The following is an 18,008-nucleotide window of genomic DNA, read 5'->3' as shown; positions in this document are numbered from 1 at the left end:
TCTTCTGTACTTATCAATATTTCATTAGTTTTCTTTTTATGATACAGATGGAGTACTGTAGTTTTTTCCTTGCTTTAGCACTGTAGCTATATAACTATGTTACTGTATAATCAAATATGATAATAACATCTGCTTTAGCAACATTAATTCTTCTACTGAACCATTGCTTGTGTTAAGACATAATTCATTGCTTTGTGTTTCATTTTCAGATCAAGAAAAAGCTTTTTTTTTTGGATGGGTAGCAATATGAGTATTGAACCTGTAAATGTTCACCTTGCAGATAAGGGTAATGTGGTGAAGACCATCATCCCCTGATGAAAAATGAATGTCACATGGTCCATTATCTAGCTTTTAGAGCAAGTATTCTTAAAACTGTTTCTCTGCTCTTTTGGTTAGAAACATTTTTAAAAAGGAACAGATTTTTCTGGCATAAGTAATTTGTTACCTAAGAAAACTGTCTTTTTCACTGTTCATTTTAAGGGTATTTTATTGTTTTTAAAAAGTTTCTTAAAGATTGATATTTTTAGAGGGAGCGTAATAGTTTTACCTGTATCGTAAAAGTATCTTCTGAAATCTGTGGCATTAAGATCAAGAGGTCACTTTTAAATATAGATTTTGATGTTGGGAATTATTCTTCCCTAATACAGTTTTTTTTTTAATCACATTAATTTCAATATTATGTACCTAAGTTGTCCCTGTGGTTTTACACACATAGCATTTGGTATACATATTTTAGTTTGTATACATATATTTTAGTTACTAGTTTGCTACACTTACTAGCCTGATAACAAGACATTGTAAGTACAAATAATACTAATTTGGTCTACCATGATGCTTATTTGCCTATAAATAGTTAAAGTGTTGCTAATGATGATATAGTACTCGATTTGTATTCTTAATGGCATTTTAATACTTTTCCCTTGGTTACAATATAATGTTCATAGGGGAAATTTTGGAAAATATAGAAAAAAAGAAAACACAGTTTGAAGAAAAAATACATTATTTAAAGCCATTACTTTGAATGCTGTATTTGTCTCTGTCTCTTGCTGCCTCTGTTTTTCTGACTCTCCTGTGTTTGTAAGTGTGGATGTTCGTATGAAAAAACACAAGTTTAACCACCTAATAGAAAATACTGCTGAATATTTTTTCCTGAGCTCGGAATGAATAAAGTCTTTACAATAACTTTAAAACAAAACGAAGGGGCTTCCCTGGTGGCGCAGTGGTTGAGAGTCTGCCTGCCGATGCAGGGGACACGGGTTCGTGCCCCGGTCCGGGAGGATCCCACATGCCGCGGAGCGGCTGGGCCCGTGAGCCATGGCTGCTGAGCCTGCGCGTCCGGAGCCTGTGCTCTGAAACGGGAGGGGCCACAACAGTGAGAGGCCTGCGTACCGCAAAAAAAAAAAAAAAAAAAGCAGTGGTTCAATATTACTTTAAGGTAAAAATCTTCAGAACATGAGCAGCTTCTTATATTTTTCACTCTGGTCACTCCCTGGTAATTTCCTTTAATTTTGTTTGCAGAACAGATCCTTGACCTTTGTCTGAATTTTGTGTGTTTTAAAAAACTGATGAGAGATCCCCCTCTAGTGTCTGAATTATCCATTCTCAAAACATTTGTGTCAGTCATAAGAAGTTTTAGGAATTAAGCTGAATGTTTTTTCCTTTCACATCTGGACATAACTTTTTTTTTTTAACTTTTCTTTTTTGGGGGAGAGGGGAGGAGTTATTTTCCTTTCTTAAAAAGGGCATTGGAATTATGGGTAGGGTGTGGATTGAGGGCAATAGAAAACATGGGAAAGGAAGGATCAAAATGCCATTTCTACCTTTTTAGAAACAGTTATTTTTAAATGACCTGGAATAAGGCCAAACTATACAGTGTTGTTTTGTTTTAGTTTATATTTGTTTCTGAATTAAGTGCAGCTTAAAAATACTTTGTTTTGGAATTCTTTATGCCATCGGATCTCATCTTGAGCATTCCAGTCTCTGGAAAGCAGCGGTATTGTTAGAAAATGGTTTTAAAATAGAGCCTGATACTCTTCATGGAGGTGTTCTAACTTTGTTACTTTTTGTTACTATTGTTGCCATAGTTTTCCATGTTGTTGCCATTTTATATTTTATGTTGTGTGTTTAATGGCAAATTGTCCTTTTACATAGTTCCCATGGTTTCTTAACCAAGGAAATAGGGAGATTCTTAAGCTATTGGCTCTCTGCCACCTCTTCCTCTTAAACACACAGCACTCAAACACATATAGGCCTTCAGCTAAGAATCTTGTGAAGGGTTAGGGAAACAGGACCTTTCTCATTTGACCCATGGGTTTTTGTAGCTTGAACAAGGAAAGTAGTGTTCGGAAAGCTACAGCATTTATGAAGGCTCTAGTAAAAATATTTCATGTACATGAGCTAGAGATTAACTCTTCATCTTGTTCTCCAACAAATTAAACAGTGCAAACAATTTCAGGTGCATTCTTGGTCATGAAATGCTTGGATGAATTATAATTCTAATTGCTATTGTTCATTCCCACAGCTACACTTTTAACTGCCTAAGCCGTGCATTCTTCAGCCAGTAGGATAAACAACAACATTTTGAAATCCATTATTTTGTGGCATCTTAAATTGCAAATGTGTCATTGCCTGCCTTAATTTTATTTTGATTCAGTTGTTAACAAAATTAGAAAAAAAGTTACTATTTCTTTATATTTATACATAAAATTTTTAATAGAATGATTATGGGGTTTTTATAAAAATACATTCATTAATAGTCTTAAATTTTGAAGGAGGCAGTGGAGACCAGGGATTTATTTTAGTGCCATGGAAATAATCTGTATTTGTTATCAAACAGTTGATATTTTAGGAGAAAGAAAGTAATAGGATTTCGCTTTTCTACCTTAATAGAACAGTATTCTGAATGTAAATCTAGAAGCCATATTTATTCTGTGATTTGTCAATTCATATATATGCATAATGGTTCCTTTAAAATTTGAACTGTTTATTAATTGAAGTATTTGTAATAAATTTGAAATTTATATTTGAGAGATTCGAGTGCCAATTATAATCAAGCCTTCCTTATTTAAAACAACTTTTTGATGACTGAAAAACCGTACAGCAAAAGTGGGGTAGATGTAAGTAATAAGAGTTAACCAAATTCTTATTTTTTCACTATTTCTAAAACTCAATTTTAAGTGGAAGATTTGAATTACCATATTTACAGGCATCTGTTATATAACAATTATTCAGTAATAATTGGAGTGTTACATGTCAAATGAGTACTACTATAATATGTCACATTTCCACAGTATGTATTCCTCAGAATGTCTTTGAATTCTTCAATCCATATAAGCATGAGAAATTCTTTTTTAACAACCACACATTTTGCCATCTCATCTCTTAATTGTAAGATATTCTTTTCAAAGTTAGTTCTTTCTTATAAAAATATTACTTAATATTGATATTTTAAAATTCTAATAGGTGATATTATCTCTAATAATAATAGCTAACTTTTATTGAGCACTTCCTCTATATGTCAGACACTGTACCATTGTGTATCATTTGGTATGTTACCCTTTGAGATAGTAGTAGTTTTCTTCTTTATTCCCATTTTACATTTGAGGAAACATTAAGAGAAGTATTGGGTTGGCCAAAAAGTTCGTTCAGATTTGTCTGTAAGATCTTATGGGAAAAACCCGAACGAATTTTTTGGCCAACCCACAAAATAATTTTGCCAAAGATCACAAAGTAAGTTAATTGGAGTCAGATCTTTCTGACTCCTAGAATCCATGTTCTTGACCACTGCTGAAGTCTTAAGTGAAAGTTAAATACATTATGATGCAGTCTCCAGATGGAATATTATGTAGCCATTAGAAATGAGGGCTGGGACTTCCCTGGCGGTCCAGTGGTTAAGACTCTGCGCTTCTACCACCGCAGGGGCGCGGGTTCGGTCCCTGGTTGGGGAACTAAGATCCCACATGCTGTGCAGCACAGCCAAAATATAAATTAATTAATTTAAAAAAAACAACCACTGAGGGTTACAGTGACTACACAGTGACATAGAAAACACATGTGGTACAGTAAGTGAAAAAAGACAAGGACTACAGTTAAATGTTCATAGTGGTTCTAAACATCTTTAGACTTATCTTTGATTTTTCATTGCTTTTTTTATACAGTATAAATAACATTTAGCTTTTATATAATTTTGCTCATTAAAGAATTTCTGTGAACAGGAAACCTAAGACTGCATGTAAACCAGGTCTGGCCAGCAAAATGACAGCTTTATAATAGACTGTAGCATGTTCAGTTTCCTTTTTAATTTGACCTAAAGCCATTTCTTACTGGACTTATGCCAGCTCTAATGTAATCTCTCATCTGTATTCTTGAAGCCTAATGGAATAGTAAAATCTTCTTAAAGATAACTTAAATGTGTTATATAGTGTCCTCAGGGTAGCTTGTGCACAAAAGATGTTTTCTTTCCCACCCTGTAGAGGTATCTCATTAGGACACCCAGTAGTGTCATTATTAAGTTTTCATGTGTTTCTCAGTTTTGATGCTAATCTTTGTGCGTATGTGCATGCATTTTTTTTCTCTGCAGCACCAATGTGGTTATGAATTATTCAGAGATAGAGTCTAAGGTTCGAGAAGCAACGAATGACGATCCTTGGGGACCTTCTGGGCAACTCATGGGAGAGATTGCCAAGTAAGTGATAATTTGACTCAGCAGTGCAGAAAGAATGCAGCTATCTTCACCCAGAAATGTGAAATTTGCTTTCAGTTTTAAACTGTTTAGCTGCCAGATATAAATTTTGCATATAATCATTCATGTATTAGTGGGCGAAGTTCTACAGAGGATCCATTCCCCTTAGATATTAGCTCAGAAAAGTAAAACAAAATTTTTCTTTTTCAATGAAGTTTAGACAAACTTTGTTAAAATTTTGACAAATGCATATAAAATGACTTAAAATAAAGCTAGGAAAATTTTTTCCTGATGAACATCTGGACGATTATACCAGTGAATGAAGGGCTTGTAAAATATGATATTAATTAGTGGGACTTATGAATGTGCTCAATGTTGTATAAAATATAAGAAAGACATTTTTAAGGAAGCATATCTAAAGTTTTTTGAATTAAGCTTATTAATTTTTTAAAGCTCTTTAGGAAAACACAGAACAAGCCTGCCATCTACTGTCAGAATTAACACACTGCAAACTCTTAAGGAAAATTATTCTTTTTTCAGGGCTACATTTATGTACGAACAATTTCCAGAACTTATGAACATGCTTTGGTCACGAATGTTAAAAGACAACAAAAAAAATTGGAGAAGAGTTTATAAGGTATGGGTTTTAGTCTGTATTTATTATTTGACACGTTGAAGACAAATGCTTGAAGTTTTAAGGTGTACATACATAAGTGATTATGAAGGATGTTGAATCCTAGAATAGAATATTCTAAAACAGGTAAAAGAAGTAGATTTGCTGTTTGTGTTCTGTTTTCTAGTCACCATAAACCACTCTTCATATATTTGTCCATATCGAAAGTAATGAATCTATAGTAGTATGCATGTTTAGTGTATGAGCAATTAGGATGAAAACCACCCTCTAATATGCTTTGTCATCTCTACATAAAAATTTGCCAGTATTATTACAGTATTGTACACCAAAAATATGTGTTAAATTTAAGCATAACAGGAGATTCTAAAGCATTAAAATTCTAACTTTTTAAAATTTGCAAATATGTACTCTTTTGTTAGATTCTTTTCATTTAATACTGATCTCATCATATAATGTAGAATTCTAAAACAAGATAGTAATCTGTTCTTCCATCCCCACGATATTTTCTTGCTGCTCAGAAAGTTTTTCTGTGCTTTCCAAAATGGTGTTATTATATTTATATTTGAAACTTTGAAAGCAACGTTTCTGGCTTTCAGTATTGAAAATCAATGCTTTATTTAGTTCCATGTTTTTGATGTTGTTTGTCTCTGAAAACATTCACTGTCATTCCTTTAGCTTATACAGTAGTAGTGATGAAATAGTTTAAATTTCTATAAATTAATTTTTTAAATTAGAGCTTTTTGTTTGTTTTAATAATTCTTGGGTAAACTACTTTTTTAACGAATAAACTCCTGGTAGAATGAGGGTTTTTTGCCCCTCAATTTCTTCAACCTAACTAGATTTTCATAGATCTAATCATCTTTATGTGAGGTTTGTTCCAAACAAATCTAAGTTCAGAATTCATAATTCATTGGTTTTTAGTGCATTCACAAAGTTGTGTAGTAATTACTAACGTCTAAACCAGAACATTTTCATCACTTCAAAAAGAAATCCCGTAAACATTCTTTTCTCATATTTGTTGGCAGCGAGTTTTTTTTTTCCTTTGATTCTTTTTTTTTACGTGTCAGCATAAATCACCTTTTTAGCAGAAAATATCTATATTTTCCAAAGCAAGCAGCAAGAACAAAAGCCATATCATAAACCTCCCAAATTAAATTTTATCTGGGAAAAATGCTGTGAGGTCATATAATTACCAAATAATTGTTCTCTTTAAACTGATGCTTCTAACACTAAAACTGAACCAGCTTTCTAAAAAGCTTAGTGTTCATTTATATCATACATTCAGATATTTAACATCTAAGTTTTTTTTTTAATCTTTTGACACGTGTATCCAGTGGACAGTTTATAATTACTTAGTACGCTTGGTATAAGAGGAACTTTAAGTTGATAGTAAGAGTTTTTAAAGGTACTTTTAAAGTCTAATGTAAGGTAAAGAACCCACATACACATACGCACACAGAGATTATTTATTTGCAATGTTAGAATTTTTTTTTTTTAGCCATTTACCAGAGCTCTACCAGAATTTATTTCATTAAATCTCATTTGGTGCTTTGTATTTTTACAGTCATTGCTGCTCCTAGCTTACCTCATAAGGAATGGATCAGAGCGTGTTGTTACAAGTGCCAGAGAACACATTTATGATTTGCGATCCCTGGAAAATTACCACTTTGTAGGTGAGCAATGGAAAAACCTATAAGCAAATTAAAACAGTAGTTGGAGTTGTCAGTCACCTGAACCAGCTTAGAAGCTTCTCCACTCTAATTAGAATGTGACTGTTGCTGGTTGTGTGACGAGTGCAGAATCCAAGACGTGGGGCCCTAGAGTATTAATTAGTGAAGACAAGAACTTGCAGAAAATACTGGCTAATAACAACAGAACCAACACAACATGAGTGTTCGGGTTTATATTAAAATATGCACTGGAGACTGGTCCCCTGTGGTGTCCATAAAGGAATAGCTTTAATCATATGGGAAGAAAAGGTTAGAGCTCCAAAACACACACATCTGTTTGAAGCTGGGGGTTTTTTTTCCTCCCACCAAATAATATTTACTGTGCAAAGGCAGCAAGGCCAGAGTGTGTTTTGAATGTGAAAGAGGATACAGAATGAACCACATTTCATTTTGTAGCATACCCCAGTTGAAAGCATTTTAAAAATTCAGTTTTTCAGCTACACTAAATCCTGGTAATTAGTGTTTCCAAACTTGTATTGGGGAGACGAAGGCGTTTGGGTGCTTTTCAGTCATTAAAATGTACGTTTTGTTTTGTTTTGTTAAAATACCATAGAAAAAGAAAATAACATTTTTGGATATTAGTCCATTTTGTATGGTTATTGTTAGTAATCATTTTTAGTGGATCTTTAATTGATTTTGCATAGAACCGTTATCTGTGGTCCTTTTTAGTTCATCTTTGCACTCTCTTATAAGCCAAAATTGCATCTCAAGACTTAGGATTTGATGAGGAAATGACAAAATTCAATAACACAATTTGCCTCTTTTTATTCACTTTAAAATATTGAAGTTGGTTTCTTGTGTTGAAATTTTCATGTCTTTTTTGTGTGTGTTAAAGAGTTTGATACATATTAACTGAATTCTTAAGGTTTTGTTTCTCCCTTACCATCCTCACAGATGAGCATGGCAAGGATCAAGGTATAAATATTCGCCAGAAGGTGAAAGAATTGGTTGAATTTGCCCAGGATGATGACAGGCTTCGTGAAGAGCGAAAGAAAGCAAAGAAGAACAAAGACAAATATGTTGGGGTTTCCTCAGACAGTGTTGGAGGATTCAGATACAGTGAGTATCAAAGACAGACTGGCACCTAAGCATCAGTTTAGCTTCTTGGGTGTATTTTAAGAATCATTGAAATACAGAAGACAAAAATGCTATTTTGAATACATACAATACTGAGATATATGTAATACTCATTTTGGCTCCTGTGGATCTTAGGAATCTTTCTATTTTTTACTTTTGTGTTTCAAGAATATGATTTTAACCATTAAGCATTATTGAATGACGAAACTTTGAGTTGACATACAGAGAATAAAATAGATATATGCCCTTTCCTCTTGGGGTTCCCATTCTAAGAAAAAAAAGGATTTCTGTAACTTACCATGTAGAGCATTAAAAAAAAAGTTTGATGAAGAGATTCATCCTCCTAATTCAAAACCAGTTTAGTTCTATTTTTGGCCAAAAATAGAGCTACAGTTTAGTCCATCCTGAGTCTGTTCCCTTAATTAAGCACTGCGTTAATTTGATGTAGAAAAAGGTAACTGACAATACCATCAGTTTTTCATCTAGGCCTATCACTGTATTGTTCCTAACATATTTAAGAACAGCTAGAACATTCATCTCTCATGTTTATTTTTAATGTAATAATATGGTTTTCCTAAAATAGATCACTAGGCAGGTGCTTGAAACAGATACAGAAAATAAGAACTCTCTTTCATGTTCCTTTGGACTCGTTCTGTCTTCTCTGAACACTGACAGTCCCTTGTCATTTTGTATATACACAGACAGGCCAGTGCCACGTATACTTAGCAGCTGCATATTGGGGATCTCTAACTGCCCCCCCAACCATATCTAAGTTTGTTTATATTTGAATTATACTGAGATCTCGTAGCTCCTTCATTGTAACTGTGTAAAAATCTTCTATTTCTTACCTTGCGGGTATCTATAAAATGTCTTCGCTCCTTTGCTCCTCTGCTTTCTTGCCCTCAAATTAAAAATACTGCACTTAATTGGTTAATGTTTCTAACAGCAGAAAAATTCTTTTTAATGTCCCATATCACATTTAAGTCAGTTCTTGAATTGGGCAAAAATGTTTCTCTTAAATAAATCACATAAATATGTTTTGGAGTTTTTATTTGTTTAGGGGAGTAAGAAGTCTTTCAATTATTTACCCAAGTAAATATTTTATTCTTTAGATTTTTCAAAGTAGCTTTAGCAGTTTAATGTGTTTTTGAGTAGAAAGAGCTGTTCGCCACTCCTTTCCTCATTCTACTTGCTAGTAGTCCTTTTTTTAATCAGCACAATATATAATTAGATAAATTTAGACAATTGAGTAAGTTTTTAGACTTAGAGTGAACTAATTACATCATCTGCATTAGAGATAGAGTTGAATGTCCTGTGCATTGCCTTCTTTTATAAATTATTTTTAATGTTATATATATTATTCAGAGACTTAATCAACTTTAGCTATTTTACATGCTTTTTATTTTGACATTAGATAATGTTTTGCCAATATCCAGTATCTCTGGCACTCATTTAGTATGATGTCCACCGTGCTAATTTAGTTTTCACCTGCTTTCATTTATCCTGTAAATTTGTTTCTTTTCAAAGTCTAGTTCATCACATTGTTACTGAAGTGTACATATACATTGTTGGAGAGCCATTCATTTTTATAATACCATCCTGGCTTAAATTTTGTCTAGAAAACATTTTTTTCATGTTCTCTTTAAGTTGGTGGTCACTTTCAGATTTAGTAGACATATTTTTAAATCCTCAAACTCTCACAGAAAATTTTGGCTTTGCAGTTTTACTGAGTAATTCAGCAAAATGGTTTTGTTCGACCTCCAAAGGGCATGTATGCCATCAGAACTTGTTAACCAAAGTTTAAACAAAAGCTCAGTTATCCACCTTTTGATTATGTTGCTGTTTCTCATTGGTCTTTCCTTTTTCTCTGCACCCTGCCTTAATTTTCGGTCTTCTTTTTAACCACGCATGATTTTTCTGCACCTTGTACTCTTGCCTCTTGAGTTTGGACATGAAAATGGAAATGGAAAAGGGTCCATTTAGCGCCTGTAATTCCTATCTCTTCTTTAGGCCCTCAAAGTCAAGGACTAAAACAAATCTTGACATTTTGGGGCTTTTTTCACTGCCAGTGATCTACTATCTCCATTATCAAATTCACACAGAGGCTCCCTAGGTTTTGCCAGTCCCAGCATAATGTTTGGACTTGGTGTTCGAATAGATCATCACTGTTCTGAACTGCTTGAGCATATTTCATGATTCTAGTCTGTATAGTTTTTGGTAGTTAGAATATTCTTTTCTTTTTAAAATAATTGAAGGATGCTTTCCCATGCCATGAATTACATTTATTTTTCTAGTTTGATGGTAAAGAATGACAGTTATGAGTCTTTACAGTATATTGGGATATGTAGCATTCAGAGTAGTGTTTCCTGTAGTTGGTGTTTTGTAAGAGATTGTTGCTGTCCAGTGCTTTTCTAATAATTGAAAAACCATTAAGAAATGGGAATGAAATATAATGCATTAAGTGACTTTTGTGAAAACAAAAGATTTCCATTTCTCTTTTGCTTATATAGCTCGTGTTGGTTTTTGTGTTTTCCTCTACTCCTTTCAGCAGCCCTTAAGAACTTCCTGATATGCTGTGCTGTGCATTAAGGTTGTGTTAGTTTTCATAAACAAAAGCTTTTGAATCTGCATTCCTGCCACTTAATGACTGGCACTACATGCTGTGCCTTGCTGCAATTGTGTTGATTCAGCACTGTGGGAGCTTTCTGTTTTCCTTTGAAAACTATTTTATTATGAGGAAAAGTTTCAGAAATAAGGACTATAGACACCTTTTGAATTTAATGTCCTTAGAGTTGCTTCTTTTTTTAATGCTTTATATAGGTGAACGATATGATCCTGAGCCTAAATCAAAATGGGATGAGGACTGGGATAAAAGCAAGAGTGCTTTTCCATTCAGTGATAAATTAGGTGAACTGAGTGATAAAATTGGAAGCACAATTGACGACACCATCAGCAAGTTCCGGAGGAAAGATAGAGAAGACTCTCCAGAAAGATGCAGGTATTATTAACACTTTGTCTCCTGGGTCTCTTGGAAAGGGTACTAAATTGACACAGCTGGGTCTTGGGTTTTTTTATTTGTTTTGGGTGTTGGCATTATCTGAAATTCAGCTTTATTTGTTTGTTTCTTTAATTTATTTTTTAGAGCAATTTTAGCTTCACAGAAAAATTGTGCATAAAGTACAGGGAGTTGCTGCATAACCCCACCTCTCCGAGTGCAAGAATGCATGCACACACACACGGTTTCTCCTGTTATTAACATCTTGCATTAGTGTGGTACATTTTTTAACAATTGATAACCAATATTATTAACTAAACTCTTCAGTTTGCATTAGGGTTTACTGTGTTGTATAGTTGACAAATGCATAGTATCCACCATTACAGAACCATACAGAGTAGTTTCACTTCCCTAAAAATGCCTTGTGCAAAAATATGGAAAAATTCATGAATTTGCATGTCAGCCTTGCATGGGGACAGGCTAATCTAGTTCCCTGACGAGGGATTGAACCGAGACCATGGCAGTGAAAGTGCCAAGTCCTAACCACTGGACCACCAGGGAATTCCCAGGTCATGCGAATTTTCACTGTATTGTTCCATTTTTAGTATATTTGCTGCTGATTTATACATATATATAGTGTGTGTGTGTGTATTTACACACATATATACAGTGCAGCTGTTTATAAGATGCTATGTCAGACATTTGCATTTAGTATTGACACACTTTCCTTGTCTGTGTCCATTTATTTCTAAAATTGATCACATTTCCTGTATGTTTTTATTCAGGCCATTTATTGGAATTTTTTTTCCCAGTAAGAACTTTGATAGCTTATTTTGCAATTGGGCATCTGATGATCCAGGGATCTAAGGTATTGCTGAGGGATAATGAAGTTCATTATTTTATTAGATTTAAACAAAAGTTAGGGGTTTGAAAATTCTTCCTGTGACATTTCATTAAGATTCTGTGTCAGTTTATACCAGAAAAAAAAAATCCAGATGGATATTTGGACTAAAATGTTTTTGAGTATGACCTATATTTTCATAGATTACTGACATATTTAATTTGGGGCATATGAAAAACACAGTTCTTTTACTCGTTCTGTATTTTTTTCCTTTCGCATGTTAAGAAGAAGAAAAAATCTTTGAATGTGCCTGAAAAGGAATTCTTTTAAAATATTTTAAATATATTTAAATTTTCTGTAAAGCAGTTTTCTTAGTTTTGTGAAAGTTTGATCTCGTGATTCTATATAGTAAAATAGAGCATAGTTCTTGTAAAGTGCATTACCTCATTTTTCTGCATTTACAGATGAGAGTTTAATCATTTGAATGCAGATAGGATAATATTTAAAAGATATCCATTGAAATTATAGTATTTTATTATATATTTGCATTAGTATATGAGAGTCAGTGACAGAATCATGTTATATAAATGGAACTGTAGTTGTTGCACAGTCCATTTCAAGAAAATGGTTATCAAATGCAGCTATTTGAGCTCCTAGACTCTAATCAATTGATTCTGATATGAGAATAACCCTGCTATTTTATTTTTTAATTAAGCTTTAAATCTATAATAAATAAGCACTTGAATTATTTCAGGCTTTTTTATTTGTACACATTTATGTAAATACTTTTTTGTAGCAGTATTTTAGACTTACCTGGGGAATTTGATGGGTTCCCACTTCCGCTCCCCAGTGCATACATATGATTATTCAGATAGCTTAGATAACATTCTCTTGATCCCTGTCAGATAGTCAAAGTGTGGAATTTTGGAGTTACTACATTTGAAATTCTTTAGCTCAAATCACTGAGGGCTCCATTTTAAAGTAATCCCTAGTCTTATTATTTTCCTTCTTTTTTAATATCTTTTAGTGACAGTGATGAGGAAAAGAAAGCAAGAAGAGGCAGATCTCCCAAAGGTGAATTCAAAGATGAAGAGGAGACTGTGACGACAAAACATATCCATATCACACAGGCCACAGAGACCACCACCACAAGACACAAGCGCACAGCAAATCCTTCCAAAACCATTGATCTTGGAGCAGCAGCACATTACACAGGGGACAAAGCAAGTCCAGATCAGAATGCTTCAGCTCATACACCTCAGTCTTCAGTTAAGGTGGGAATGGCACGAGTTTACACATTATACACAGTTTTATTCTTATAAGTTACTTTTAGAATTACTGCATTAGTAGTCTCAGGCATTTCTAGGTAATCATATTAATTATAGATCATCTGGCATGTATTAGTCATTAATAATAAGAAATCTCTTTGGAGGAAGAAACCTGTCCAATTGCTGAATGATTATCTATGTACTTTCTATGAAAATAGTAATAACACTCTTGGTTCACTTGGGAAAGGTTGTGAATCAGAATGTAGTGCATCTGTTTCCTTCTGGACACCACCACTGGTACCAAGTGTGAGATTCACTAAGGAAAACATGGTAGTGTTTGGAAATTGTAAGAAATGACCACTTGTATATATGACAAGTAGTTATATAGCGGAACTGGTCTTGTTTAATACAGAGATCGTTCCTCTGAAAAGAAGGTTTATTTGCCCTGTGGTCAGTATTGATCAGTAGCAGCACTAATTCTTGTAACTGTCTTCACTTTTTATTCCGCACAGAAATGAAATCCACCTGATAGATACCTGGCTGCAAGCTAGTCTTTTGGACAGAAATCTGCCTAAGAGGGAGGTTTGCCCTGAAAGCCTCAATAGTTGTTTTGTTACTCTCCCCCCACTAGTATTCACCCAGCTTGTATCTTTGCATCAAATGTAGCTGAAAGCTAGGGAAAATATTTTTCTAATGTATCTTGCAAATTGCAGGGGACTCTAAAAATAAAGCTAGTCCTACTTAGTGTCAAGAACTGTGTCAAGTTTTCCCACATATCTTCTGGTGTATAATTTCACCCATATTGTGCTCGTTTTAGTTTTGAGGAAAACCTCAAAATTACAAGTCAACTTTAGTTGTAGTTAAAAGGGGGAAATGGATGTGTTATTTCCTTGTGGTCTTAGTTTTCCCCTACTGTGGATACAGTTGCTTACTGATGACTGTCTAAGATCTGGTAGATAGTCATAATTAAAACCCAAATAATACATGATGGCTGTTATATGAAGAGTTCATTTATGGTTGCATGGGGAAAATCATCCAACCTGTATAATTTTTTTAACAGTAAACTGAGACTTTTATATCTTAAAAGGATTTTAAGTATCAATATGTAGTACAGCCTGAATGTATGTCACTGCCATAAATACTTTAAATTTATAGTGTAAGCTTTTTGACTTTGTTTTTATTACCAAAAAAATGCATAGAACTCTGAAGTTCTCAGCAAGTTACTCAGCTGCTTCAGATCTCTTTCAACCTCAAGGCCTTTTTGAACCACAGTATATAGTGTTTTAATCTTCAAAGCTCAAATTAACATGCCTAGGAATTTACAGTGTTTTCCTATTGCCTAGCACTTCTGTTCTAATTTAACGTGTATGTATTGAACATTGAGGACCTATGCATTAGGGTGCTTAGAACTATGTATAGGAGAAAAATCATATTACAACTCCAGCCCCACAGTTTAGTTTTGGAACTAAATATAAAACAGATGTCAAGGTATATCAGACCAACATAGAATTATACTGACCTGAGCTAGATAGGAGCTAGATAGGATGTTGGCCTTCAGTCCAGTAGATCTCAGACCTTCTTATGCATTGGAATTACTTAAAGGAGCTTTCTAAGACTGTACAGACCAAGATCCCAACCTGGGCAATTATGATTCAGTATCTTGTGATGGAGCTGGGCATATATATTTCTTTAATGCTTCTCAAGTGATTCTGTGTTAAGATTTGAGTGGGATCTGGAAGGTATGTTTTTTCAGAGTGAAATGCAGTAAGAAATGAGAAAGTAACCCAGGAGTAGTGGACATGGCTAATCTTGTCTGATCTCCGAAAAGAAGTGAGTTAGGGAAAAGAGGAGTGTGGATGTTAGGGACTTTTACAATGGTAGGCATTTAAAAATACTATCTCTCCATAAGGATTCAAGGTCACTTCTCTTTTTTCAGAAAAGGAAATCTACCTTTATTAAGATAATTACAGGTATTTGTGTCTCAGTTGGGAATTAAAGATGAGTAGAGCAGATTTTTTTAAAAAAATAGTAGAAATAAGTTTTCTAAGCTTATTTAGCTCTGTGTGTGTTTTCAGACTTCAGTGCCTAGCAGCAAGTCATCTGGTGACCTTGTTGATCTGTTTGATGGCACCAGCCAATCAACAGGTAAGCTTCCATATTGGCTTTTTCTTTTTATCAATAGTATTCTTGGTTTCAGAGTAATTTTTTTTAATGGCACATAAAAGATGGAATGAAAATTTTAAAAAAAAATTTTTTTGCATTAGATTTATTTTTAATGTGAAATTAATTCACTTTGAGCATTATTTGGGACGAAGTGTTTAATTGCCTTAAATAAGGAAGGTGAGCACTTAAATATTTGACTGGTAATTCAGTAATCTCTCTCAATTTCTTTAGCACTGAGTATTTGGGGTCCCTTTGCTTTTTCTATAAGCAAAATGGACTGCTCTGCCCATTTCACTGTCTTTCCATAAATCTTAATTCTGGCTGTCAAACTACCCACGCCTAGAGTTCATTTAAACTTTTCATTCATTTATTCACTAAACATTTATCGAACCAGACACTGGCCTGGGTGCTTGCAGTATAATGCTTAGTAAAACAGTTCTTGCCCTCATGGTAAGGTCAAGTGGAGGAAGTAATCATTAACCAAAGAGTCACAAGTAGTTACCTAGTTACAAACATACAGAGTGCTTTGGAGGAAAGGGGCATTCTGTGAAAGTGTGACATATTTTAAAGAGGGCTGCAGCAAAAGAATAGTCCATTTACCAAGATTTTCTCACAGAGAAGATTAATGGTTTCTTCAGTTTGATGTCCAGTATGTGCTAGATTTTTTTGAGTAATTCCCTATAAATTGTTTTCAAGAAAATTGATTATTTTAGGTTGCATTTGATGATTATGGAGTCGTAATAAACTGTACTGCAAGTCAAAACAGCTTAAGAAATAAGACTTATGTTTAAAGTTCATTTCACATTAAAATGTAACTGGCGAGATTGGCATAGAAATAATGTCAAAGTAAATCTGTTGTTTCTAGTTGTGTGTAATAATTTTTCAAAACTGAATTGTTTTAAAATCTACATTAGTGTTTATGATGAAAATTACTTCTCACTGATAGTTTAGTACATATGATTAATTTAAAGTCTCCTATTATTTTCTCCCTGTCCTTGCCTACTATCATAAAATTAATTCTTAGACTAGGTGTGAACTTACTAGGGTGTCTGGTTCAATACAATTTCTGAGATTCTTCAGTTCCCACTCCCTTTTTTCTGTAAATGTAACTTCGTAAAATTATTCCTTAAACTCTATTGAACTGTCATGCCCAAGTTTGCAAACAACTACATTAGTTGTTTAACAATTTATGTGCTGTCTTTTTGTACATTGAAGATTTTCATAGTAGTATTAACTGGTAGCTAGCATGTAGTCATATAATACAGACTTAGTGTCACAGAATATCAACTATTTTGGATTTCCTGGTATGAAATATTAAAGAGCCCTTTTCATGCATCTGTGAAAATTTTTAATGGAGCAATCAGAGAAGAATTAACTAGGAAGGTCAGATGAGTGAATCTAACTTTTTTCCTTGGTGTTAGCCAGATTGCTTTGAGCAGAGAGAATTATTAAATACCAGCATGCTTCCTTTGCTTGGCAAGAAACCTTTGAGTGGTTTTTCTTCTCCAGTGCAAGCAGTAGATTGGCTAATTAAATAGAAGTAGCAATTAATATTAATACAGTAATTGAGACAAAGTCTGAATGAAATTTGGAATATTTCTTGCCTTAATGTTTTTATCTTAATAATTTCTAAAAACCAACCGAAAATGGGTTGACATCATAATTTTTTTTAATTGTTCACTGTTTATTGTTACGGTCACTTTTTTTTTAATTAATTTTTTTTTTTTTTTTTTGGCTGCGTTGGGTCTTCGTTGCTGCGCGCGGGCTTTCTCTTGTTGCCGCGAGCAGGGGCTGCTCTTTGTTGAGGTGTGCGGGCTTCTCATTGCGTTCTCGTTAAGGTGGCTTCTCTTGTTGTGGGGCACACGGACTCTGGACGTGCGGGCTTTAGTAGTTGTGGCACAGGGCTCAGTAGTTGTGGCACAGGGCTCAGTAGTTGTGGCTCGTGGGCTCTAGAGCGCAGGCTCAGTAGTTGTGGCACATGGGCTTAGTTGCTCCGTGGCATGTGGGATCCTTCTGGACCAGGGCTCGAACCCGTGTCCCCTGCATTGGCAGGAGAATTCTTAACCACTGTGCCACCAGGGAAGTCCCCATAATTATTTTTTAAAGTTCACTCCTATTTGAAACAGTTTAACCACTTTGTGTAGAACCCCCTCCAATCAGTAAGATGAATTTCATTACTATGAATTTCTATTTAAATATTTTAGTAGTAATATATTTTAAATTGAATTCAGCAGTGGAAAAGAAATTGGATGTTAAATCTTTAGCACCTACATGTAAGAAAGTCTAAGACTCTACCATATTAGCATTGCTATTTGGTATGCCATTTGGGTGTCATTTCCCATATGTGCCTATATTTATAATACTGCTGTCATGCAAGTAATATGGACATGAACTGTAAACCTAAGCAGATACAGCTTCTGTACCATTCACCAGATAAATGTCTCCTTGGAGAAAATGCTCAGATTTTCTTTTTTTATGTGTTATTTCGTCCTTCTTGTTAGCATCTTCAGAAGTATATGTGGTAAAATCATTGTGGAATATCAACCAAGTTTAAAAGTACACATGTGAAACCCATTCATCAAAATTTTCTTGAGACTCTGATGATAAATGTCCCACTCT

General features: G+C 34.1%; 1 protein-coding gene across 6 annotated transcripts in view; it reads left to right on the top strand.

Annotated features, from left to right (window-relative positions):
* The window catches only part of CLINT1 (clathrin interactor 1), a 62,782-nt gene that overhangs the window by 31,096 nt on the left and 13,678 nt on the right, over positions 1-18,008 (top strand). For 5 of the 6 annotated variants that reach the window (XM_022590258.2, XM_022590256.3, XM_022590255.3 and 2 more), the window contains 7 exons: positions 4,580-4,684; positions 5,222-5,318; positions 6,880-6,988; positions 7,940-8,104; positions 10,943-11,120; positions 12,986-13,232; positions 15,302-15,371. In XM_022590258.2, the coding sequence (XP_022445966.1) occupies positions 4,580-4,684; positions 5,222-5,318; positions 6,880-6,988; positions 7,940-8,104; positions 10,943-11,120; positions 12,986-13,232; positions 15,302-15,371 (971 nt within the window). Of the gene's footprint in view, positions 1-53; positions 3,117-4,579; positions 4,685-5,221; positions 5,319-6,879; positions 6,989-7,939; positions 8,105-10,942; positions 11,121-12,985; positions 13,233-15,301; positions 15,372-18,008 lie in introns of those variants that run through there. The other variant, XM_089909623.1, reaches the window with a different exon arrangement.

The sequence above is a fragment of the Delphinapterus leucas genome, chromosome 3 (genome assembly GCF_059928025.1).
Source record: "Delphinapterus leucas isolate spDelLeu-1000000601 "Yukka" chromosome 3, BTC_Dleu_Yukka2, whole genome shotgun sequence".
Lineage (NCBI taxonomy): Eukaryota > Metazoa > Chordata > Mammalia > Artiodactyla > Monodontidae > Delphinapterus > Delphinapterus leucas.
The sequence above is the reverse complement of the archived record's forward strand: the minus strand, read 5'-3'. Positions and strand labels throughout refer to the sequence as shown.